At 44.1% G+C, this 25,842-nt stretch overlaps 1 protein-coding gene across 1 annotated transcript in view; it reads right to left on the bottom strand.

The window, feature by feature from the left end:
- The window catches only part of Lhfpl6 (LHFPL tetraspan subfamily member 6), a 197,931-nt gene extending 179,531 nt beyond the window's left edge, over positions 1-18,400 (bottom strand). Inside the window, exons 1-2 of the mRNA NM_001109183.1 lie at positions 18,167-18,400; positions 16,244-16,814 (exon numbers count right to left, since the gene is read on the bottom strand). Of these exons, the coding sequence (NP_001102653.1) occupies positions 16,244-16,628 (385 nt within the window). The 5' untranslated portion in view covers positions 16,629-16,814; positions 18,167-18,400. The remainder of the gene's footprint in view (positions 1-16,243; positions 16,815-18,166) is intronic.
- Between the last annotated feature and the right edge of the window lie 7,442 nt (positions 18,401-25,842).

Genomic DNA, 25,842 nt, shown 5'->3' with positions numbered 1-25,842 from the left:
GCCACATCTTGGCTGAACCTGATGCCTAGGCCATCAACGTTTTATGGAAAAGCCATCTTTCTCCAGCACAGAAGGATTTCTGGAGACTAGGTCAGTCATCATTAGTGCCTGTTTCTCCCATGCCAAGTATATAATCTTTAAGCCTAAAGTCAAGAGACTCTGGGAGAGAAGATCAGAATTCACAGGAGAGTAATGGAGGCTGTTAAAGGTGAGACACAGTGTACTGTCTCAATGATCACAAATGTCTAAACTTACTTTTAAAAGCCAGGTCTCAAACTAAATGCATCTGTCCTTTAAATTTAATGAAAGCTATATATAATAGCGTTGCTTGGAATTTTCTAAAAGTGTATGGTAAACAACTCTCAATACAATTCTGTATTTTGATCTTGAAAAAGTTGACTAGAATTCCTACTCATTAGTACAGATGAAAATAGGAAAGAGATTCATTCTTGTTTAAATACTAAGGAAACAAAATTGGGGAAATAAATTATTTTACAATTTAATTATAAATATTTATAAAAAGGTCCAAGATTTTTATAAGAAGGCATTTTTAATATAGATTATTTAAAACAATGGTCTTTGAATAGGCATGGTAGCACACACCTTTAACCTCAGTACTTAGGAAGAGAGGCAGGCAGATCTCTTGAATTTGGGGTTAGCCTGGTTTCAACAGTAAGTTCCAGGACAGCTAGGACTAAACAGAGAGAGAGACCTTGTCTCAATGGCCCCCACCCCCCAAAAAATGTTTACATTGAGTTCTTTCTAGAGTTAGAATATACTTAGAGAGTCTTAATTAAAATGTAGAACAAGTAAAATCATTTTAAGGAGTCAATAATCATCAAAATAGATTAATATTTATAAGTGAGTATCTCCATCTGTTCTAGTTTCAATTCTGTTGCTGTGATACAATATCCTGACCAAAAAGTAAACAAACAAACAAACACAAAACAAAAACAATTTGGAGGAGGCACAGTCCATCATTTGGGGGAAATCAATGAAGCAGATAACCACATCACTTGAATTAGCTCACTTCTTTCCGTGTAGTTCAGGGTCTGGCCCAAGGAATGGTACTGGGTCTTCCTACACCAATTAACAATCAAGTAAATCCCCCACAGAGGTACCCACATAACAATCTGATCTAGATATCCCTTATCAAGTCTCTCTTCTGGGTGACTCTGGGTTTTTCAAATTGACAGATAAAATTAGCCAGCACCCCATATAAGGAAAAGCAAATGAGTTGCAATGGTGAAATTTCTGAGCTTGAAGATTAAAAACCTCTTAAGCCCTTTCTTTTATAGGACTCACAAAATATTTTTAGTTCAAATAAAAGGGCAATAAACCTTTGTTGTATTTTACCTCACAGAGGAAATATCAGATATAATCTTTTAGTCATTTTGCAACTTTATAAGGAATATGTATAAAATATAAGAAGCGGAGTTTGAGACATTCTTCCTCTATTTTCTCTATAAACCATAGATGTTTCCAGGCTTATACTGCATCTGTAACCACAAGCCGCAGTAAAATAAAGGGAGAGAATGGATTGCTATGGCCCCAATGGGAAGAAAATCTCAAATATAGGGATTCAGTGACTCACCCCAAGTCAATTTTCTCTGGCACTCCACATTAGATAAAGTGCAGGAGGTGTTCATAAATGAGTGCCCCTGGTCAAGGAGGAGCCCTGCCTATCACTGACCTCTCAGTCCTGCTCTGTCTTGCAAAGTGATCTGCTTGCTTTTCAAAATCAAAATTGTATGGGACCATCTCCTGGAAAGTCAGGGTCTCTGGCTGGCGTCAGAATTGTTTCCTTTGTTCTTTGCTCTTTCCTCATCATGGTATTTCTGGGAAAATTTTCAGTCTTTGGGATCCATTACTAAAATAGTCTGATATATATGAAGTGAAGGTCCCTTTTACCTCACGTCTGTGGAGGTCACAGAGTGGCTAATCGTCACTGTCCATTCAAGTTTGTGTGCTGTGCAAGGCATCCTAAATGAGACAGCTCTTCCTCCTCCTGCCTTACTACAGTTCAATTTCTTGTGTAAACTAAACCTCCCAGGGGGATTTCCTAAACAGGAAGCTTCCTTTCTTAATCGTGGAACCAGAGGCTCTGACTATCTCATTTTGGCCATATCCGTATTTTTTTTTAATCTAGAGTAGAACTCAGTTCACTTTCCACTGCTCTGGTTTATAATAGTTTTACCAGAGTTCCTGCAGACTGGAAGAGAGTCATCAATTTACCTGTGAAGTACACCAGAAAGCCTAAAAACCCTGGGGCTGCGGATGAGAACAGGCTGCCTAGATTGGTAGGATGTAAGGCTTTAAATGCTGTCCTTACGGATAGATACAAGGTGCTTGTCAAAGATGGTAAATTAAGCCCTAGGGCCAATTTGGGTCAGGACGGGTAGAAGGATAAACATGCATTCTCCCTAGTCCAGAAGAAGACTAAGCAGGAAGTTTTCTTACCCCTGCCTAGAAATGAAATGATGGTGTCCATTCAGTTCACAAGACAGGGGGCTGAAGGGACAGATCAGGGAAGCACTTGTTTCCCAAGGTGAAGATCTGAGTCCAGATCTCCAGCAACCACAAGAAAAGCTAGGACTATGCTGCTGCCTGCAACCCTATAAGGGGCAGACATAAGAAAAGGATCTCCAAGGCTTTGCCAGTTACCAAATTAGCTCTAGGTTCAATGAGTAAATGGAGATCAATAGAGTAAGATACCCAAAGTCTTCCTCTGGCCTCTGCCTACACTGCCAGGCATGAGACACACACACACACACACACACACACACACACACACACACGCATAATACTAATTCAAACCTCTGCTTCCTTTCTACATTAAGAAGAGTAGGATGATGTCCATCCTAGACAGACACACAGGCTTGCTCATAGTTTTCAAGGCTCTTCTATTGCCTTTTCAAAATTTTTGGTAATTTTTTTAACCTTGGAGGCCTGTGTGTCCATTTTGACTGTTCTTCAAATTATGCCGCCTGCTCTATGTTAGAGCTACAAATGTCACTATTCAATTGCTCTTTTGTTTCCACTAGCAGAATTAAAGTAGTTGTTTCTTGCCCTGTTAGACACAGCACAGGCAGCTTGTAAACTTGCTGTCCTGGCTGGTTTTGTGTGTCAAGTTGACAGGACATGAGCTGGAGTTATCAGAGAGGAAGGAGCCCCGGTTGAGAAAATGTCTCCATGAGATCCAGCTGTAAGTCATTTTCTCAACTAGTGATCAATGCGGGAGAGCCCAGCCCATCCCGGGCAGGGCTATCCTTGGGCTGGTGGTCCTGGGTTCTATAAGAGCAGGCTGAGTAAGCCAGGGGAAGCAAGTCAGTAAGCAGGACCCTCCATGGCTTCTACACCAGTTCTTGCCTTCAGGTTCCAGCCCTGCTTGAGTTTCTGCCCCGACTTCCTCCAGCGATGGATTGTGATCTGGAAATGTAAACCAAATAAACCCTTCTCCTCCCCAACTTGCTTTTTGGTCCTGGTGTTTTCATTGCACTTAGACACCCTGACTAAGACACTTCCCACATGGTAGGGTTGGCCTCCAACTCTTGATTCTCCTACTGCAGCACCCTGAGTGCTGAGATCATAGTCATGTGCCACCATGCCCAGTTTCAAAATTACCTGTTCTTCCATCAATGTGTCAGGCAATCAATAATGAATTCTTAGTATGTTAGATGTGCTACAGGTATGAGAACATTCAGTTGGACAGATTATCCTGAGCCAAAAGAAAAGAAGTAGGGATGATAATACTTTCCATTCAAGTTTGTGTGCTGTGAATGGCATCCTAAACGAGACGTCTCTTCCTCCTCCTGCCTTATTACTGTTCAATTTCTAAGTGCTAGGATGACCTGTAAAACTTGAACACGGGGTACACAGAGCACTTAGGAAAGAGGTATTCCTAAGCCAGCAAAAAATACAGAATTTAGCTGTCTACCCAAGTGCCTGCCTGCTCCCCACCACCACATATGCAATGATACAGAAAGAGCATGATGTTCCCTGCCCCTCCCCCTACACAATGATACAGCAAGTTATCCCAAGCAAAACAAAAGCAGTAAACATTTGAGGGGCTCAGGAAACTCCTTTCTAATGTTGGAAAAGCTCATATTTTAGAGAGGAAGTGAGGTACTCCACAGAGAAGAGTGGGTGACAGGTAAGGCACACACATTCAGGAGTCCACTTGTCCCAGAAGCAGCAGCTTCCAAGCATCAGGATGAGCTACGAGGTATTCCATGAACTGCCTTTGGTCAGCCAGGCATGGGGATACCCAGGTATATACCTTTAATCTCAGCATTCTGGAGGGAGAGGCAAGTGGATCTCTGTGAGTTTGAGACCAGTCTGATCGACTTATAAAGTTCCAGACCAGTCAATACTACATAGGGAGACCCTGTCCTCAATCAATCAAGAAATCAATAAATGAATTAATGTATATCTTTCGGTCACCTTCCAAAGGTGATCCCAAAGAAAAATACAACAATTGATTGCGGTATTTACTAGAGGTAAAATTTCGAGAATTTACAGTTTTAGTTTTTGCTTGGAGGAACTCGGCTATCTCACTCTATATGGATGGGACAAGGGACTAGGTAGGCACATGCACAGATCAGGATCAATGGACAGCTTAGATCCCTCCACGGCCCAATACTAACTCTTGGATTGGTTAATTCCCTCAAATAGAAACACTGAGCAGCACGGAAAACCTTGGCAGCCTGACAGAAAACATATGTCCACAAAGACCTACCGCCTTTAACACACACAGTGGTAACCTTCATTTTACCCTTTCGGAAAAGGAATTGGCTTTTGTTTGAAGTAACTGGCTGAGTCAGTCATCTTGGAATAAGACAAAAGCACCCTGGCCTGTTAGATGCCCCTGAGAGGATCATCAGGAAGCAATAGCTCTGAGCTCAAAGGAACACTTATGGCATTGACTACCTCAGCATAGACTGTGGTTAGGAAGGCATGCAAAATAGGGACAGAAAAAGAGACCACCTTTGGATACTGGGTGTGGATGGGAAATATTTACACCCAGACATGGCTTTATTTCAGCATAGAGCCAACAGAGTGCAAAAGAGAAAATGCCAGACCCTGCCTTGTGCAATGAGGCACCCAGGTGTGAGACACAAAAGTGACTTCGCTCAGAGAAAGAAGGGACTCAGCAGTACAATACCAAGAACATGGACCATGTGCGTCATCAGCCCCAAATTTGTATCTTGCTCCAATGAACACCTGGATGTAAAGTTTTCCTGAATGATTTTATGGGAGTCAGCAATCCAACGTGTGAGAAAATGAGACAAAGTTTGCTGAGACTGCAGCAGGGGCACATGACAATCACACACGGGGCACAGTGCTCTCGCCACCTCTGCTGATAGACTCCACAGGAGCTGTGGCAGCGGGGCTCCTCAGCAGATGTGCACGGGTGATGCCATTGAAGTCTGCTCTCGCAGGGGGTCTGGAAAGAAGCAGAGCTGGCTCTGTGGATAGGGGGGAAATTAAAGGTGAAAGACAGAGCTAGCTCTCAAAAGCATGGAGATAGGACTCGGCACAGAAAACCCTAAAGGATTCAGTTTAGCTGATATGGGAAGAAGTCCAAGGCTCCCACCATCACCCGTGGGGCCTGAGGCACCTCACAGGAAGCCCTTGTCTTACACAGGCAATTGAGAAATGAAGGGCCACAATCAGCCAACATTATTCTTTCAGACATAAAGATAGATAGGAAGGAATAAAACAAACTCAAAGGGGAATCAGGCAGAGGGCTGACTCTGAACCATGCCACAATGTTAAGTGTGCCAGGACACTGAGGACGAAACTGAATGCTACATGGTGAATGGGCAGCATACTTTAGTTACATATAAGTTGCATTATCACCTGAAGTAACTACCTCCAAGTATATTTGAGACAAAATTTCTTCTCGTTTCCAGGATTCAATCTCTGGTATCAAAATGACTCATTTTGACAGCAAATTCCCATGACCCATCTCTAATATCAATGTCAAAGTATCTTTCTCTTACACTGTACTGGGACAGTTTTTAAAGATATATTTTTTCTTTATTTCTTCCATTCCCCTGAAAGTCAGAAATGCAAACTCTCAAAAAACCTGAGCTCAGCTCTGATCATCACATTTCTGCAATACACACCTGCAAATACTGTTACAAGCATCACTCCGGGAAGATGGAGGGACGATCTGGTAACAGGGGTGAAGCTTTCTGTTCCAGGAATAACAGTGGCATGTTGCTAAAGGTAAGGGTGAGGCAGCCAGAGCAGTGAACTTACAAACTCCTCAGGGCTATACCCTGAATCACAAACTCTCCTTTTATTCCACCTATCACAGTTGTAAGCGTTGTTGTGCCATCTCAAGAGTAAGTGGGAAAACATGTGGGAAACAGTTTAGTACATGATATTCTTGTTATGTTCAAAGGCTAAAAATACATCTGCTGGAAGAGAGATGGGGAGTTAAAAGAAATGTGTCTTGGTACCGGTGTGCCTCAGAGGTACAAAGCCCCGAGTTCTACATCCAGTGTAGACACAGGCAGTGTCTCTCAGAAGAAACAGATAAGACTGAGAAGTATTTAACTGAGAACATCAACAAAACTTGGCAGAAGCAAAACCAAGCAAACCACAGTTGTGTGGACACTGAGGACATTGCAGACACCCACAGGGCATCTCAAACCGTGGTCTGTGGAAGGCAAACACAGAGTAAAAGGAGATGGAGTTGGGAAGGCTTGGGAAGATGACTTAGCAGGGAAAGTGCCTGGCACACAAGCCTGTGGACCCACACAAAGCCAGATGGTTATGGTGGTCCCAGGCAATCCCAGTACATGGGAGGCAGAGGCATAAATCACCAGCACAAGCAAGACCAGGCAAAGACCAGGCAAAGAGACAAGCACCAGTTCGTGGAGAGACCTACCTCAATACATACGGTAGAGAGTGATCAAAAGGGTACCAACATACACAAAAAGAGGAGCTTTTTATGTCTTTAATAAAATAAATAATAGCTATAATAAATAATAGTGATAAAATAAATAATATATAATAAATAATAAATTATGTAATAATTAATAAAATAGATAATTAATAAATAAGAATACTAATACTTCACAAGCCAACAGGAGAGCTGCAGTGGTGCACAACAGGTGAAAATGTAGCCCACAGTCCTCCCCTCTTTCCTTCATTCTCTCTTCCTCCCTCCCCTCCTTTTCCTCAGTGCTGTGGATCCATGTTCTTCCCTGCTGGCATGTTCTTACTCAGCTTCGGCTGTTGCTTCCCCTCTAAATGGAATGCAGCGACCCAAAGCAGGAGTCGGTAAGAATGTATTCTGCGGCCCATCAGTGATAGACAGCATTTATCAAGAATCTATTTTATCAGGCTTGATAGTATATAGATAAATATACGTAAGACTTCAATGAGTTGTGATTTCCTAAGTATTACCTGAAGGAATGGAAGTGGGGGTCAGAGACACTGATGCCTGTGTCCTGCCTACTTGGTTTTCACAGAAGCCCATGGACAGAGAGCAGTACCTGAAGAAGTGCTAGCACGGGAAAAAAATACTAATATTTCATTTGAATTGCGAGTTCAAGAAGAAAGACTTTGTTTTAGAATCTAACTCCATGTCAATTCATACATCGCATGGGGTGAATATTAGTCTGCACTTGGGCTGTGGGTAATACTGCAAATACAGCCCGCTAAACACTAAAACCCTAACAGTTATGCCAAAATAACAATATAAAATATAATAAATACCACAGAACACTAACAGTAACACCAATAAAATAAAATAAAATGCCGCCAAACACTACAAGCTCAGCAGCAAGAGGACAGAGAAAAGTAAACCTTTCTTCTATGCAATTTCTCCTGTCTTTGGACTCCCTCGGACTTGGATCTCTGGGTCTACCTTAACTGTGCTGGAACAATATTACGGTGAGGCCACTGCACGCAGGGCACAGCAGCCTGAAATTACAGCAAAGTCAAATGTGTATCAAAAGGGGCCACGCGGGGAAGGAGAAGTCACCGCTGTGTCATTTAATAAACCCACTGAGCACCGAGGGGCCCGGGCAGCCAAATTGAATTTTAAATGGCTCCTACAAGAGGCTATAATCAGGATAGCCACCAGTGGAGATGAGATGAATGAACTGACTTTTTATCCACCAGGGGATCAAAGTGGAACGCCATCTTTATGCATGAGACCAAAAAAAAAAAAAAAAGCCTACAAAAAGTTATGGTGCACACCCTTCTGCCTTTTGTCCAGTACTTGGACACTTCTAGACTCTCTCTTCCCTGAGGCAGTCTTTTGTTAACGAACACTATGCAAAAGGATTTTATCCCACCTTGATTTCCATTGCATTTTGCTCCAGACAGTGAAAACTACTCCCATGGAGTGAAAAGTCCCCTGTGGTCCTGGACCATCACATAATAACTGCCAAGCAGCTGGCTCTCTCCAGGGGCAGCTTAACATCCACCATTAAGTCAGCCGCTGCTAGACGCTCTCCTTTCAGTCAGCGCAGCCAATGGTAGGAGAGAGCAGGAGATGCAAAAGCTCTGCTGACTTGAGAGTAAATGAAGACTCGTCCTCTTACACGAAGTTCCAAAGCCACTATGCCGGTAATTCTGTGTGTTCTAATCCCGATCATTCTTATAAGCTCTGTGCTCAATGTCCCCAACTTCCCCCTTGACCTTGAGAAGCTGGAACTCCCACCAGAATCTGAATGACAAAATGTCCCAAGCTGAGCTGACCTCCTTGCTGTCCAAATCTGTAGATATCTTCCTCCTCGTGAAGGACAGTGTCCTTCGAGGTGTCACTTGAACTTGAAACCAGAAAGACTTTTGCTGCTTTATCTTGTCAGTGGCAACCAGTTGCCTATGCTCTTCTCTCTCTCTCTCTCTCTCTCTCTCTCTCTCTCTCTCTCTCTCTCTCTCTCTTCTCTCTCTCTCTCTCAAAGACTTGGGATCTGAAGCTGAGTTTGGATAAGCACACCATGGGCCGATCTTTTGTCATACCTACCCAAAGGGTGTACACAAATAACCTTAGGCAGGTAGTGGAAGCTTCTTAACCTTGTCAGCACATTTGTTTGCAATTTCTGATAATAGAATTTGGACATCTTGATGGCAGATGCTAACATCCATATTCAACACAAGGCGAGCATCTGCCGTTCTGGAAAATAAAAACCTTTTAAAGAGCCCGTATTGTATTTAGTTTGGGGCAGATAGCAAGTTATTACTATAGCTCTCTTGGGCACTTTGCTGGACTCCAGAAATAAGATCTCATTTTAACATTTTGACTTTGTTCTTCCCCTTCCTCGGGTTTTATGTGAGAACGACATTTGCAGCTTAATTTTTGCAATTAGAGGTATAATGTCTTTTTTCCCTCTGATTGTAAATTTGAGGGTAGAGCACAAAATGGAAACAGTTACATTCCTCTAATCAGATACATACATACATACATACATACATACATACATACATACATACATACATACATACATAAGTTAGACAGCCACATTAAAAATCTGCAGTGGGGGACAAGGAAAATGGAAGGATAAGTTTCACAGACAAGAGGACTATTACCACCAACCTGCGATGAATATTTGTGAAAAGTTCCTGTATAATACAACTACCAGGTTTCTGCCCAACTCATAGGCTGAGTCCAACAGAGAAAAATATTCGCCCCAGGGCAGAAGAGATGGCCCGGTGGTTAAGAGCACTTGCTGGTCTTACAAAGGCCCTGGGTTTGGTTCCTGGCACCCGCATAGCAGCTCACAACCATCTGTAACTCCAGTTCCAGAGGACCTGATGCCTTTCCCAGCCTCTGAAATCAATGCACACACACACACACACACACACACACACACACACACACACACACACGGTACACAGGCACACACGCAGACAAAACATCCCCACATATAAAACAAAACGAATAAATCTTCAAACTGCTCATCTGTGTTAAACGACTCAGTACTGATCATGCTCGGAAACTCCGAATTCGAAATATAGGATAAAATAGCTTGTAAAAGGCTGCACTGTTGTTGATGTGTGTATGTGCGTATGCGCACATGCGTGAGGGTGCCAGAGGGAGAGCTGATCTCCAGGAGCTGGAGCTACAGGTGGCTGTAACCCACCCAATGTGCTGAGAACTAAACTCGGGTCTTTTGCAAGAGCATCAGCTCCATAAGGCAGCATTTAATTAACACTTTAATAGGATAGTGATAATATTTATAGTTTAATTGATAAAAAATGGGGCTATCTTTGCTCTTACTCTAAATTTGATGTTCTCATCTATAAAAGAGTGAACTACGTGCTTAGTTGAGGTGAAATGAAAATTGTACCACAGATTTCTTCACTGGATTTAACCTAATTAAGTTAAACACTGTAAGTCCAGCCCCTTCTCCCCAAAGACTGTCTATTTGCCTCAATATACCAAAGGATCTGTAAAACGGTGTTGTAATGTAGTCTGATAATTCTCATAACTAAGCACTTTGGACTCTTCTTGTTCCTGCTAATTAGATTATTTCTGCTAACACATCTTGGTACACACAGATATTAATGTTTCTCAGACCGTCTTGAAGATCGTGCTTAGAAGGCAGCAAGGTCAATTCTAAAGGCATCAAGGATGAAAATTGTTGGTCTGGTATAATTATTTTTCTGATTACAATACATTCCTACAGAGCCACCCTAGCTAAGTTGGAAGGTTCAAGTCCTGATGGCCGACAGTGGTACCTCTGTGTAGTATGGAAACTTTGTGGGTCTTCTGAGGCCGTGTGGAAACAAGGTAAAGATCTCAATTGTCTTTCTTGAGTTTTTTCTAGCAAATGTTTATTAATTCACATCCCTCAGTCAGTCCACGCAGTGACAAACCAGTTTGTAGATGATGTACTAGTGGGGCTAACTAATCCATTAGTGACTCCAGCCTCTGTAGTCTCTCACTATGGATGGATTAGCTGGTGGCAACAAGGCAGGCAAGCAAAAAAAGTCACATGACTCTCCACTCTGAAAAAATACAGAGGAACGGAAGCAGGAAATCTCAGCAATTGAAGGGAAAATTGTTGTGGTGCTGACAATATGGCCAGCCCTGTACCATATATAATCTGTCATTTTTAAAGAATTATTGTCATTGTTTATTTCAGAAATTCAATGATTAGAAAAAGAAAAGAAGGGTTGGGGATTTAGCTCAGTGGTAGAGCGCTTGCCTAGGGACCGCAAGGTCCTGGGTTCGGTCCCCAGCTCCGAAAAAAAAAAGAAAAAAAAAAACAATAGCTCAAACTGAGGATGGGGTGGGGCTGGGGTTGAGTACAATTTCCCAAAAAAGAAACCAAGAACCTAAGACACCGAAAGATTACGAAGTTGCACCACAAGATCTCAAGGTGAAGGACTCAAGCACAGCTCACAAAATATAATCCTTCCCAAAGGATAGCATGAAAAATAACAGTTGGTTCTCTTTTTGCTTTATAATTGCATGTATTAAGGTAACTATCACCTAAGACAAACAGGATAATATGAAGAAGGCAATCTCCAAATTAACAGGTCTGTTTCCACAGTACCAATTCTGGTGTTCTTCACCTTAAATCTTATTATCCCCAAATAATGGGTCAGATGGCTCTAAGATGGACACCTATATATGCTATGCTGTGACCTATGCAATATGACTTACACATAGTAAAGTTTGAGGGTTTCTGTGAGTAGCTTTGGCTTGTTCAAGGGTTCTGTGCACCAACTGGGCCTGCTGGCCCTAGAGAAGCTTGGTAACCTGTTCCACCTGGGCTCAACCAAGCCCTAGTGAACACTCTCTGCGGCAGAGCTCTGGACTCTTCATGGTGAAGAAGCTCACTGGTGATATTTCTAGATCCCTCATAGAACTAAAAGAATGCTACATTGAATCCCTGCATGAGAAGCTTGGACACTCCATAGCAAAGTATCAAAACAACGAAAAAAGCCTCAGATCAAAGCTCAGAAAAGCTCTTCAAGCAAAAACTAAGGCTGACATCAATGGCTACCTGTAACATGCCAGTCACAAAGAATGTACACACTTTGGTGTTGCAGATTTTATGAATGAGTAGCTAATGTGCCATCATTCCTGCATATAAGAAACCTAGAGCTTGGAGCAGGCAGGCTCTGACATGCACTGCCAGTGTCATACCACACAGTGTGTCTTCCTCCTCCCACCATGTCACTCTCTCTGTCTCCAGCTCAATCTGATTCCTTGTGTGTTATCAGTCCACATGATAGGTATAATGAAAGGTAGGGATTGGGTGACCAGAAAGTCCTGCCACTGAGCAAGAGTGGGTGATCTTCTTGTGTGCATCTGTTGAAGACCAGGAAACTCTTCACCAATCAAATGTGGCTCCTCAGGTACCCTCCCGACCTAACCATTACAAGGTGTCCATGGTGGTATGGAGTTGACCAGGGGCTGCTTGGGCCATCCCAGTGAACAATTCCTTCCTGGAGGCCCAGACCCACTACATGCGCTAAACTATGGTCATGTTTTTAGTTTTCCTCCTATAAAATCCTGTTTCTGGTATTAAAAGAATGATAAATGAAGGGAGGTTTTATATAATATATCATAAACATATTATGAAATGCATATTATATATTTAAAGCTAATTCCAGAAAAAGGTAACAAGAACAAGGCAACCCAGATGTACCTAATAAAGCCCACTTCTAAGTCAACCATGTATCATCCTAAAATAAGAAATGCTGTTCATAAAACAACAGTTTGAACTGTGCCCCCGGAAGCAACAGCAGTGTTATCACCTAGAAACTTGTCAAAAATGCAAACACCAGGTCCCCTCTAAACTGTGTGTGTCTCCCTGTATGTGTGTGTGAGGGGTTGCTCTACAGTAAAGACCTGTAGCTAGGGGTATAGTTTAGTGGTAGAGCATTTACCCATCTTATGATGCCATAGAAGGCATAGAGTGACTGAAAATCTCTCTCTCTCTCTCTCTCTCTCTCTCTCTCTCTCTCTCTCTGTGTGTGTGTGTGTGTGTGTGTGTGTGTGTGTGTGTGTGTGTGTCTTTAGTGGCTACACAATTTTATACCGGACAAAGAAAGACAGAAGTCAGACATCTATTTTTCTCAGAGCACCTTAAACATACCCCACACATACTAATATTTTATTATACATTATATTTTTCAAAGCCTTTCTACATTCCTTTTAAAACCTAAAGAAAGAGTAAAACTTAATGCTCACTACTTTTAAATTATGACCTAAGTATGCCTTCTAATAAAGATAGCAGCAACATAGTTCACCTACAAGTTAGGGAATGGCACCTATTCAACTCTTGAAATATTCCTAAGATGGGAAGTCTTTATACAGAAGTCACCATTTTATGTTGGTCTACTGGATGAAAGGAGACATTTTAACTTCTGATCACAAGAATACTCAAATTCAAGGTTGACGCTCTGTCCTTTACTTGTTCCAAAATACTGCAGGGGTTATACTGCCCGATGTCACAGCATATGGGCAGACTCCAGACCCAGCAGGCAACAGTAAGCAGGATGCCTCTGTATCTTGCCATTCTGCTGCTTCCTGTTGTTTTTGGAACAACCCTCACTTTAGCTAAACATACCCTTCTCAGAGAGTCATTTTTAGTCAGAGAGTCTGTCTGTTCCCGGCAGAGTCTCCTAAATGCTCTTACCTTCTCACACTCATCTCAAGAGTCTCGGAACTCACCGACTCGCCACCTCCTGGTCTTTAAAAATACTCACCCACTTTATGAAAAAATCAAATAAAGAAAACTACAAACTACATAAGTTTTGTAAATTTAAAAATAACAAACAATTATGTAGTGGCCAACGGGAGGAAAATCTTCTGAAGGCGTTTTGTCTTGTTGTCTGTTCTCCTGTTGGCTGTTGATGGTTAGGGACCGATTCTCAGACTCCATGCTCCCTGCTCCTTGTTACTTTTTAACTCTAAACTCACAACTCTCTGCGATACTGGGACATCCATTTAAGAGGTAGATTCTTGTTTAATAACCGTCTTAGGATTCCACCGTGACTTTTGCCTGCCCTAAGAATCATGTATAGGAAATGAGGCATTGCCAACTATTACAGACCAGTGACATGGGCAAGAACACTCACTGTGTAAGTGCGAAGGCCTGGGTTCGAGTCCTGGGACATACGAAAACTCAAACTTTCTTCTACACATACCAAAACCCCAGCACTGTTAGACTTTCAAGCTGCTGGCCTAATTACAGATTCTGTGAGAGACTGTCTCAAGGAAATAAGGTGGGGGGTGAAGGAGCAGGACACCTGACCTCTGGCCCTGCAGGCACCTACATATGTACACGAACCACAGAGAATCACAAGCACACACCAGAAAAAAACTGAGAATGGAGGCAGGGAGGGACGGAGGCAGGGAGGGACGGAGGGACGGAGGGACGGAGGGATGGAGGAGGAAAGAGCAAGCCAATGATATTTTTCTCTAAGCACAGGATCATGAAACATATATACAAAGCAAAACATGATTACCTAAAAATATATATAATTTCTCAAGTGTCTGTGCCTTTGGGCATTCTATAAAATGAAGAGTTAACTCCATATAATTCAAAAAAAGAATCTAGACCCAGCTTAGAGAGGGAGGGAGAAGTCTCCTGGGTCTCAGATTCACTTCTTGTGGCCTTCCTTCATTACATGTTTAAAGGTAATCAATAAAAGCTGATTTCTCTTTGTAAGCATTTTCCTATTCTGCCAGAAATAATAGCAGTCTCTGCCCTAAAATGAAAAAAAAAAGGATGGAAAGTAATATTTACCATAAGAGGAGAAAATGGAACTGCCTAAGCATTTTTCCTGAGCCAAGTAAAACACCAAGCAAGCTCCGTTTATTCTTAAAGAAAAAGGTTCTTCTCAATCGTCCTAGCATTAGCTCTCTCTAAAAGTCTGTGACAACAAGTTTTCAAACGCTGTGTGACTTTCAGTGATGACATCCCTATTTCCTAAGAGTTTCACTACATTTCTGTGTAAACATATGTATTAAAGTCAATAAAAGAATAGAGAAACAGGCGGGAGAGACTGACAGTCCCCAAAGCACCCCCTTCCCCGGCACAGTCCACCATGTGAAACCCCAGCAAAGCTGATTCTGGATAAGAAAACAAAGGAGTGCACATAAATCTAGGTCTTGCCTAGGAATACAAAGCCACTTTGCTGCTCCCATTCTCAGCACACGTACAAAGTTTTGATAGATAATCTGAAATAAGGAACTGGGGTTCTCTAATCTGTATCAGATACGGTCATTTTAAGGTCCTTTTCTCCTTCTGGATTCTTCACAAAAGACTGTAAGAAAAATACCAAGTGGAAGAATAATACACTCTTCCTTTGTTATGAAGTTATGCACACATTTTCCCAGCTTCCTGTTTCCCTTCCATCTATACCTTCTACGCAGGCTGTCATATTTCACCAGGCCATATTGTAAATCAGACAAGTTCAGCCAGCCAGGTTGAAGGATGGAGGCGAAAAAGCCCAGTGGAAAATATATAAAGTGCAATTAGAACCATATGACCAGAGATATTGAAGCAATACTTGTTGGAAGAGCGCCAAGTGAAAGTCAGCCCTTGTCTGGTGTTGCTGAGACTATCCAGGGCATTCAGGACAGCACACACCATTCTTGAAACACTGTATTCTCCCCCCCCCCCCACACACACACACAGAAAAAGTTACCAGAGAAGTTAAGATCTCACACAGTAACTGTATGTAGAACTGTACTTGTAACATAGAGAAAAATATACTTGCCAAGATGAAATTGCACCCGGAAACTTACTTCGAAAGGAGTATAAAATCAAACGAGGGTCAGCGTATATCCATCGGGAGTCTTACAGGGTCTTCATGATCACAATATTGAATCAAACCCTTTTTGCATTTTTCTATGAAAGCTTGGCCTCTAAAGACCTCAAGTGTCTAACAAGGCAAAGACAATCCAGGGCTCTCCTGTTGGACCAAAAGACCGAGATGCTATGAAATACCAAGTATCTCCCTAGTACATATGTTACATATGACCCATGCATGTTTGTGTCACATAGGTTGTACCCAACAGGCCAAGGTGCCTGTTTCTAAGGATGAACAGGCATGAAGAACCCTGACACTATAAAAGAATTCTGGTAAAAATCTTGGGCCTTGCTGGGTCTCTTACCATGGCCACTTCAGATCTATTTCTCCTTGCACTCCAAATGCCAACTACAACTGTGTCAGTAGACAAATGAAACATAATCTCCAACATTGCTTTGAGAGTCTCTCGAAACAACTCAAGTTCGGCAAAGTCACTTACCCCCCAGGAACTGGATTCCCCCAGCCACTCTTCCTACTGTCCTGGAGATGAGCTCTGACACGCAGCAACCCATAAGGGCAGTGAGAGCCACCAGGAGGAGCAGGCCACAGCCCAGGCCTGTCACTATGGTACAGATCCTCCACTCGGTGCTGGGGATGCCCTGGAAGGAAGCATAGCGCCCACACTCCTCCACCATCACCATCATCTGCCGACTCTCATCGTGTACGGGATAGGAGCACCTCCGGAAAGTGCCAAAGGACACGGGCTTGCCTAGCTGAGATCCCCAGAGCCAGTAAGGCATGAAGAACCCCACACAGGATGTGGCAGCGGAAAGGAAAGAAAGCAAAGCCCAGATCACTCCAGTACAAGTCAGGCTGGATGCCATTTTCCAACATGCAGTGCAACGAGGACCCAGTGGGATCGTCCCGAAGGTGTGAAGGAAGGCGTGTGGTCACCAGAAACTCCCGGGGAGTCCACAGTTCTTCAAGGCCTTTGTAGCTACTTGGCTGCAACAGATCTTTTGGTCTTGCCTCGATTAGCTTCTCATGCTTTATGGTAATGATGGCGGCCCCTGGTAAAACAGAATGGGAAACAGTGAGAGTTAAGCATGTCTAGCGCATTCCTATGTCTCAAGAAGCGCCAGGATTTTCAGTTAAGAAACTTCAGATTTCCCTCAATGCTTCAAAGTGGAAAGAGCTAATTCTCTCCATACACCTGCATCTCTGCAAAACATTGTATCCCTACACAAGTTTGTCAAACTAGCACAAAGCTCTTCCCCGTGTCCTTAGCTCCTGTAAAACACTTCCAAATTAACTCTGACAGCTATTTACGCAAAGAAACGAATGGCTTCTATTTGCCAAGCCAGTGGATTCCCTTCTCATGCTCACATTAAAAGCAGTGTAGCATTTTTACTAGCAGCAGACATAATTCCGGTTAGTAAGATAAAATGAACCATACAGTGGTTTGTTTATTTGGCTTTCCCGTTCACACACTTAGTTTCTAGCAACTGCTCGGCATCACTTGATGGGTGTGCCAACCGAGCGAAGTGATGGGGGGGGGGGGGAACTTCTTACAGTTACAGAGCACTGTGAATTTAACTAACAGTATTCGCCACCCAGGTGTGTCTGCATTGGCTAGACCAAGAAGAGTTACACTCCCAGTACTCGATAACACTGAGAACACCTTCCGTCTTAATCTTCGGGGGGTGGGGGGCAAATGCAAGCCTCTTATGTTCACACCTATTTTGACTCATTGGCTCCTGTGATTTCACCTGCTGGTTATTTCAGACCGGGCACTCACATTTTCCCAAAACTCAATGTCAAAAGTCAACTGCTATTCAAGGGGTTGGACGAGGTGGGCTGACTTGCACACCTGACTACACTTTTCACAAAGAACACAGAAGAGCACCCGCCCTCGGGTGGGTTCCGTCTGCAAACTGCTTCCAAACTCCAGCTTCAGAACCTACAGCAAACTCTTGTCTCCTACACTTCTCTCGTCCTCAGTTCTGGATTCTACCCAAAGGGAGCTCCCTCTGGCTACGGTTTTTAAAATCTTGTCAGCTGTGAGCAGAGGCTGAAGTTGAGTTTGGGGGTTACCAGCAAAATGGGGGGTGGAAGGGAAGCTCTTCCGCAGCTAGAGTGAGTTGTCCTAGTCCAGATCAACTCAAAGCCACCACCCCACCCCACCCCCAAACTGCTAGACGCACCCACCGCACCCTGGGGCACACAGGGACACACACAATCATCTCCGGATGCTTGGCGGCTCGGGGAAGTTCTTGCAGCCGGCTCTGAGAAAGGAAAGGCTAAGGATGCGAAGGAAGGTAGCACCCCCCGGAGGCCGACAGGACCTCAGCTGAACCTTGCGGCTCGGAAAGACAGGAGGGACCCGGGCGCGGGGCACGGGGCCGCGGGGCGCGCTACTTACCCGGTCGGGCGGCGGCCGCGGTCCCTCCCGGTCCCTCGCGGTCCCAGGCGCAGCACAACTTGCTGTCTTTCCCTGGCGGAGACAACGCGGCACCGAAGACTGTCTTTTTCGCCTTCGACACTATCCCGACGGAGATCAAGGCGAGTCTGAGAGCCGGGGTGGAGGGTCAGGAGGACCCGCCTGGAGAGCCCGCCGGCTGTGGCGGTGCGGCCCGGGAGCACCGTGGATGCCGGCTCCAGCTTTGGCAGGCAAGGCACGCGCCGCCTCCTCCCCGCCCTCCCCTTGCCGCTGTCCCCTCCCCTCGGCCCCGCCGCGCAGTCCTGGACGCGCGAGAGTGGGGGCGGCAGACACACTGAGAATCCAGGGAGAAAGTTGCTCCCCTTCTCCGCTGCTCCCCGGGGGCGCCGAGGCCACACCCGACCCCTGTTTGGCTTTTCTGGGTCAAGCGCTGGGGTCTGGGGCTGCAGTGTTCACACAGCCTTTATGAGGACAAGGAAGGGAACTAGACTCAGAGAAGGGTAGAGCAATGTCTGTGAGCTTTAAGGGGCTCTTGAGACGTGGTCACTTTGGAGGGCAGAGACCATGACGGGTGTGGACGTAGGAATGAGAAGGCTGGGCACGCCACGCAAGGCTGCTGGATTCTGTGGGGGCAAGCCAGAGAGAAGGAAGGCAACTCCAAACCTTTGGGAACTTCTTTTACCCCACTCCTTTACCTCCTCCTCTCACCCTCTCCATTTTCCACTACCCTCCTTTCGCCTCCCGCCCCCTTCCCTTTCTCTTACTCCACTTCCCCAACCCATGATCAATCTTAACAATCTACACAACCTTTGGATTTCCTTTCTGAAAATCCTCTCCTTTTGATTTCTTCTCAGGACCTACCCTTAGTTCTGACTTGCCATCACCATTTAACCCTTCAGAAGCCGGAGCTGTGTTCTGTGGGTGACTGACTGACCCCTAGAGTCTCCACAGAGGACAGTTATTTTAGGAAGCTGCCATCTGGGACCAGCAACTTTTGAAGCACACACTTTCCCAGACACAGTTTTTGTGATGCGCCTTTTCAAAGCAGCTGGAAGTAATAAATGGGTAGAAATATATTTCATAATAAAATTTCGAGTGCACCGTTTAATTAGGCAGCATCAGCTGGAGACAGTTTGTTTCAAGACTCTTTGAAAGGTTTTAAGGGACGGTCCCAAGCCTTTCCTTTGCAGGAATGTGATATAGGTAATAAGCGTCCCAGGAAAACAGTGCAATATACATTAAGCTTATCACAATATTCTTGATGAAGAGAGAATAGTTCCTGGGAGACATTTGGCAGAGTCTGGAGATGTTTTGGGAAAGCATGACCCATAGACTGGGAAGGTCCACAAAGTCCAGGGTCTGCTCTGAAACTACACAGGGCACACCCAGAACAATCTAGCTTGAAGTGTGAATATAGCCAAGGCTGGGAAGTCATGTTTCAAAATGTCACATGGTTTAGCTTGCCGATGAGTCTCAGATTTAGAGGTCTGGATTTGAAGTTTTCCTTTGTCAACTTATGTTTTAATTCTGCGTGTGCAAATCACCAGTTACTGAGCGTGAAGGCCATACAATAACAGGTTCGACTTCTAGCTCAGCACCACCGCCTGGCTATCACATATCTCATATCTATGTAATGTGGAGGTGGCAGATACCAGCACTGACAAAATTATACAGTGGCGGCCAGGCTCACCCACACATAGACACTCACACACTACCCACTGGAAAGCCAGTCTAGGACACTTTCTCAAGCTTAGAGGAGCTTTAGAGAGTGACATGGATCGTCGAGGAGCCATCAGTCGTGGTCATGCCAACTGCAGCTTCTCTCACTACCGCATGTCAGTACACTAGCTTTATGAATAGATGACTTCATCTAATTCTCCAAAAAGGGGAGAGAAAAAAGCTATGGAGGTAGTTATCACTTTACAGAGAAACAACTGATTAATCTGTAAGCATATGATTAAAACATGGACTTCTTTTTAAAAAAATCTCACTATTTGCATTCTATTAAGTAATGTAAATATTATCAGAGAGGTTGGGCTAATATGCAAAAGGAAGAAATGGAGAAGTCAAAAGCTTAGAATCCTGTCAGTATGAAATATTAATTATGTGTGGAGTCCTTGTGTGCTGCATTCCTGGGACTCGACATTTCAACTCAAGTGAGTCTGTTGCCTCATTTGTAAATCAGGGCTCGAAACCAATTACATTTAATGTTTCTGAACTGTCAGTGTGAAGACAATATGGGCACTCCTACCTTGGAGAAGGGAGGTAGGGGTCATCTAATCTCGTGCAAGTGTATGACTGCACAGATGAGGTGACAGGCTCCAGACCCTTCCCGTATCTCACTCAAAGCAGGCTCTAACACCACGAGTCATTCCTTTTTCATTCCACCATATAATCACCTTCCCAAACTATAAGATCTTCTGAATTACCCTCCAGATTCCAGCATGTAGACGTTACAAGCACATGCGTTATAGTATCTTTAAAAACCTTTGCATTCGACTTACATCTTCAACGGATCTTCAAGCTTCTTCACAGCCAGAAGTTCCCACACAGCAGATGCTGGTACACCTCCTGTTCCAGGCTCTGGAGCAGAATGTTTGGCTTAAGTAGGGCTATTGAGTAGGGAGATGCGATCGTGAAGGTATGGGAGATGTGGGTGTATGGGAGACCGTGGGCATTCGTGACTACACTTTCAGTTGGCTATCCAACACGAACTTGCACTCCCACAGATGCTTTTCTAACTTCCCTTAAACTCAGTGGTGGTTACACAATGCTCCTGTAGCCAATGAAGAGGCCAACTAAGGAGGCCTTGGGGAAAATATTCTGTGCTTAAGCAGGGAAGCTTGAGAGAATGTTTCTCCCATCTTCCTGCTGTCTTTGCTCATGTTCTTATAGCATTAAATGTTTGGCATTATAACAGCCATCTTGTATCCATGAGGATGGGAAGGTTATGGAGACATGACCTCAAGACACTTACACTGTCAGCTCTTTAATTCCTTTTGAATTTTCTTTCTGCTGCAAACATGGGCATGCGCCCTCATGCCCAGACCCTTGTGAATATTTTCAGGTAAACAATAAAGAGTTCATATGGTTTAAATCACCGTAAGTTGAGTTTTTTCTTCTAATCACTGTATCTCTCACTGAGCCCTACATGTACTGCACATGCTCAGTGACAGTAACACACATGAGCCAGCCTGGTACTGTGGTGCTTGGCATTGTGGGTATAGCAGAGTCCTCACTAACTGAACGTGAACAGAAGAATTAGTGAACATATCAACATCGTGTGGTTGCTGTACTTGCTGGGGTGCAAGTGGAATTTCCTTTAAACAAAGAAAGTGTGCTATGCGAAGTCACTGACGTAGTGGTGAAACGCAGGGAGCAGAATCAAGCACTTCTGATCCCTGGGGAGAGAAACAAGAGATGTCTTTAGTTCGTATCTGTTGGGATCAACGTTGTCTAGCTCCTTCACCCTCGTGGCCTGTTACCTCTTCCCTGTCTTTCTCTCTTAAGGAAGCAGCAGAGGCCAAAATCTCCATTTCCAGTCTGCTTGTAGGGTCAGGTGGTGATGTCTCAGCTCTGAGAAGTGATGATGGGGCCTTTGCATGCAGTCTTTCCTGGGCCAAAATCAGATATGGTGGCCATCTAACTGCACCGTACCTGTGTTCTGGTCATGGGATGATAGGTATGATGATAATAGTCGACATTGCAGGAATGAGGAGACAGGATATAGAAAGACTTGGGATTCTTGATGCCTTCAGTGACTACCGGATTACATCTGGGGCATGGGAGATAGTCACTGTATTTGAAACACAAGCTTTCTCAAAGCATAGCAATAGAAACTAGGATAGTCTTAAAAACCATTTATAAAAGTCAGATGTGTGAACGATCAGAGGGAAGTTCTCAGTGTTGTAAGTTCGTCTGATCCAAAAGGTTTCCCTTGAAACACAGGCAGAAAGACTGTTGGTACCAAGGAAAACTGTAGACAGGAGAGGTGCTGGCGTGACCAGGGAAGAGAGGTTTACCTGGCTATTGCTCCTGCAATGCCCACCAGCTCCTCACCAATGAGAAAACACACACGTGTTCCTGAAGGGCACTGTGGATCACCCCTCAGACGCTCCACCCCGCACAGCAGCAGCCAGTGGTCAGAATGGAAGCAGTGAACTACTTTCTTTCCCTCATTGTGAGCTAATCCATCGGCTTCATCCCATCTTGAGTCTGATTTGAAAGGCCGCTGTGAAGGTATCTTACTACATTTTGTCAGTCTCAGACACGGGGAACAAGGTTCCTGGCCCCTATGAGATTGTGTGGGCAATACTAACTAACATGCCATGCATACGCTTAGCATAGCTGTACCAAGTAGGGCCGCCTATCCCATTTCCTGTGAATGTCACTTAATGCTTTTGTAGACTCAAGTCACCTTACCCCACAGAAGTTGTACTTGTCTACTTATGTACAATTTCTAAGCATTCTGTATGACTCTAGTCCCTAGATCACTCGTGGAAATAATGTGCATGCTGCCTCTGACCTGCTCCCAGCAGTGCTGTCTACAAATTACCTTGGAAATGTAAAATGTCATGTAATTTCTATATATTATCCCTTTACACATTAAAGTAGCAGACAAATTTTAAATCAATAATTTATTCATAAGTTGGAAAATGTGAGGTATTAAATCACGTTTAATATACTAAGGACTTCACACTGAGCTGTCAAAATGGGGAATGACCACAATACATATTTCAGCAAGATGGCCAGTATGCATTGTGCATAGTTAGGTTTCTAATGAATCATGGTTTCTGTGTAAAACTATTATTCTCTTCTTTCACCATCATCTCAGAAGGTGTCTATGGTTTCTATCTGGTTTTTGTCTTTTTCACAGTATGTGGAGAGATTTATTCTATGAAGACAGTTGGTGGTAGATAAGAATTGCTGTCATATTCCGTGGGGTTTTAAGGCAGTGTATTGCTAGACATCCTAGGCAGGGCTTTCAACTCACAGCAATTCTCCTGCCTCAACCTACCAGGTGCTGTGGTAAGAGGTGCATACCATTCATTCCCTGAAAGAGTTAATTTGTAAGCATAATAAAGGAGACCAGCAATTAGTTGTAACTTCTGAGAAGTTTGAAATCTTCATCCTCTCCATCACACAATAAAGGGCATATGTGGACCACTATGTTAATAGACTGAACTAACAAAAGAAAGCTACAGTTGAAACTTGATATTATAATTCTCCAGAGGAAGTGGTTTCCCGTTTTAGGTGTAGTGAAATGGAAGGCTTCTCCCCAGCTCTCTGGTTTCCTGCAAACCCTGGCCTCTGGACTCACGCCTGTCGCCTAGACCAACTGAAGGGTCAGGATAGGGAGGCAGAGTACCTAGTGACTCTCCCACACCAGCAGGAGGCTCTGAACCCAGGAGTCCGGCTCTAACCAGACTGCAGAGACTGAGAGGAGCGGTATGCATGCCATGCTCAGGTTCAGGCCAACGACATGTTTGCCCCTCACCAGGTGACAGGCTTTCGATCATCTACCAGCAGTGAGATGGACGGTACTCTGGGCTCTACCTGTCACTTATCCCCGTCAACCTGTCCAGATTTCAGATGAAGATTACTACTTGCTGCCCCCCTTCAGAGACCGGATGGGAGCGATCACTCTCATTTAACCATTATTTCCTTGCTGAGAGTTTGCTGGGAGCTCCTGAGCGGGGCCGGTAAGACAAAGAGGAAACAAGGAAACTAATTTTCCAAGCTGACACTGAGTTGAACTGCCAGAGATTGTATCCTAAATGCTCTACTTGGTTGACCTGCCAGCTAGAGTGAACGAGTGAATGGGAATGGAATGACATTTGGCTAGTTACGTCTCCGAAGTTCAATATCTGCATGGCAAAAGCTAGAGAGTGCAGGCAATGTGACAAGAGCAGAAGATACAGGGATAAAAATAGAGTTAGAAGCAGGATACCGCATCGAGTGTGTCCACAGTCAGATGCCGGGACAGGCAAGAGGAAGCTCGTGCACGCACACATGCATACATGCACACATGCATACATGCACACATGCATGCGGGGGGAGAGAGAGAGAGAGAGAGAGAGAGAGAGAGAGAGAGAGAGAGAGAGGGAGGCTGAGATGGATCCACAACTTCTTTTTCTACCTGAACATATTTTGGACTCAAAGCACCTAAAGGCCTAACTATAAGAAAATTTCTCTGAACCTCAGGAGGCTAACCTTGACCTCCTACTTCTACCTTTATTGATGGAGGTGCCCACCTTGCTATTTGTTTCTTGGAGAAAGCTCTCATTGGGCTGTGGGTCTCAGATTTGTCTCACCCTCCCGTACTCAGCGTTGACTCCAAAATGGGAAAAGAGTTACTACTCATGGGTCCACAGGAGCTGATTAGTTTTTAAAATGACAAAGGAGAGGTTCCCTCTTTATAACTTCATTACATTTATAACTCAAAAGGAGGCATGTGCCTATAGTCTCTCCCTGCAGAAGGCCCCATAATTGGGGAACCTAATTGAGGAGCTGTCTGCTGCCTTTGTGAACAGCCAGGTTGGTTCATCTCCCTAGACCCTCTGGCCCAGGCTGCCCATGGAAGCTGAGTCTGTGGACATTTTCAGCTCTTCCCATTTTTATCAATGTTGTTTGTTTTCATCCTTGGTGGGAGAAGGGCATAGACAAAGAGACCATAAACATCTCTTCCCCTGCCACATCTCAAGTAAAAAAAACATTTCTCATGATAAGAGATGCTTTGAATGTGCCTTTCTCAAACAGGAACTGACTGCACACCAGGTTTCTTTTTAAAATCATTTAAAATAGAGCCTGGGGGATGGCCCAGCCGTTAAGAGCAGTGGCTGCTCTTCCAGAGGGTGTGGGTTCCATTCCAGCAACCAAATGATGGCTCAGCCACCTGTGACCCCAGTCCCAGGAGATCTGATGCCCGTGATGTATAGACGTATATGCAAGTAAAACACCCTATACATTCATCAGTTAATTAATTATAATATGAAGTAAATTTGTTACATTATTAGACTCTAGTCTTTGCTAGAAAAAAACAATGGCTTCATAAGTAAAGTGCTCACTACGCAAGCACGAGGACCCGAGTTCAGATCCCTAGTGCCCACTTAAAAAACACAAGGAGCCAGGGCTTGGTGCTGCATGGAGGCAGGGAGTTTGCAGGAGCTTGCTGGAGCTTGCCTGCTTGCTAGAGTTTCCTGGAGCTTGCTGGAGCTTGCTGGAGCTTGCTGGAGCTTGTCTGCTTATTACAGTTGGCTGGAGCTTGCTGGCGCTTGCCGGAATTTGCTTGCTAGAGCTTGCTGGAGCTTGGTGGAGCTCGCTGGAGGTTGCTGGCTGTTACCCAGCCCCAGATAATGAGCTACAGGTTGTGGGAGACCCTACCTGAAAGTTAGAGATACAGAGTAAGACACTTAGCCTTGACCTCTGGCGTACATACACTCAAACACACAGACTTACACATGACTGTATTCCGAAGGATATATCTTTTAAAATCAGTAGTTTTTCATCTACTTAGCATGTATCTTATCTCATCTTAGATATATCCAGCTAAAATATTAAAAATAGGAAGTCCACATAATGACATTTAAGACAGAACACATATATCTGTCTTTTCCTAAAGAGCCATAACTAACTTCTGACCATTGTAAACAAAGTGT

Source organism: Rattus norvegicus, chromosome 2 (assembly GCF_036323735.1).
Source record: "Rattus norvegicus strain BN/NHsdMcwi chromosome 2, GRCr8, whole genome shotgun sequence".
Lineage (NCBI taxonomy): Eukaryota > Metazoa > Chordata > Mammalia > Rodentia > Muridae > Rattus > Rattus norvegicus.
The sequence above is the reverse complement of the archived record's forward strand: the minus strand, read 5'-3'. Positions and strand labels throughout refer to the sequence as shown.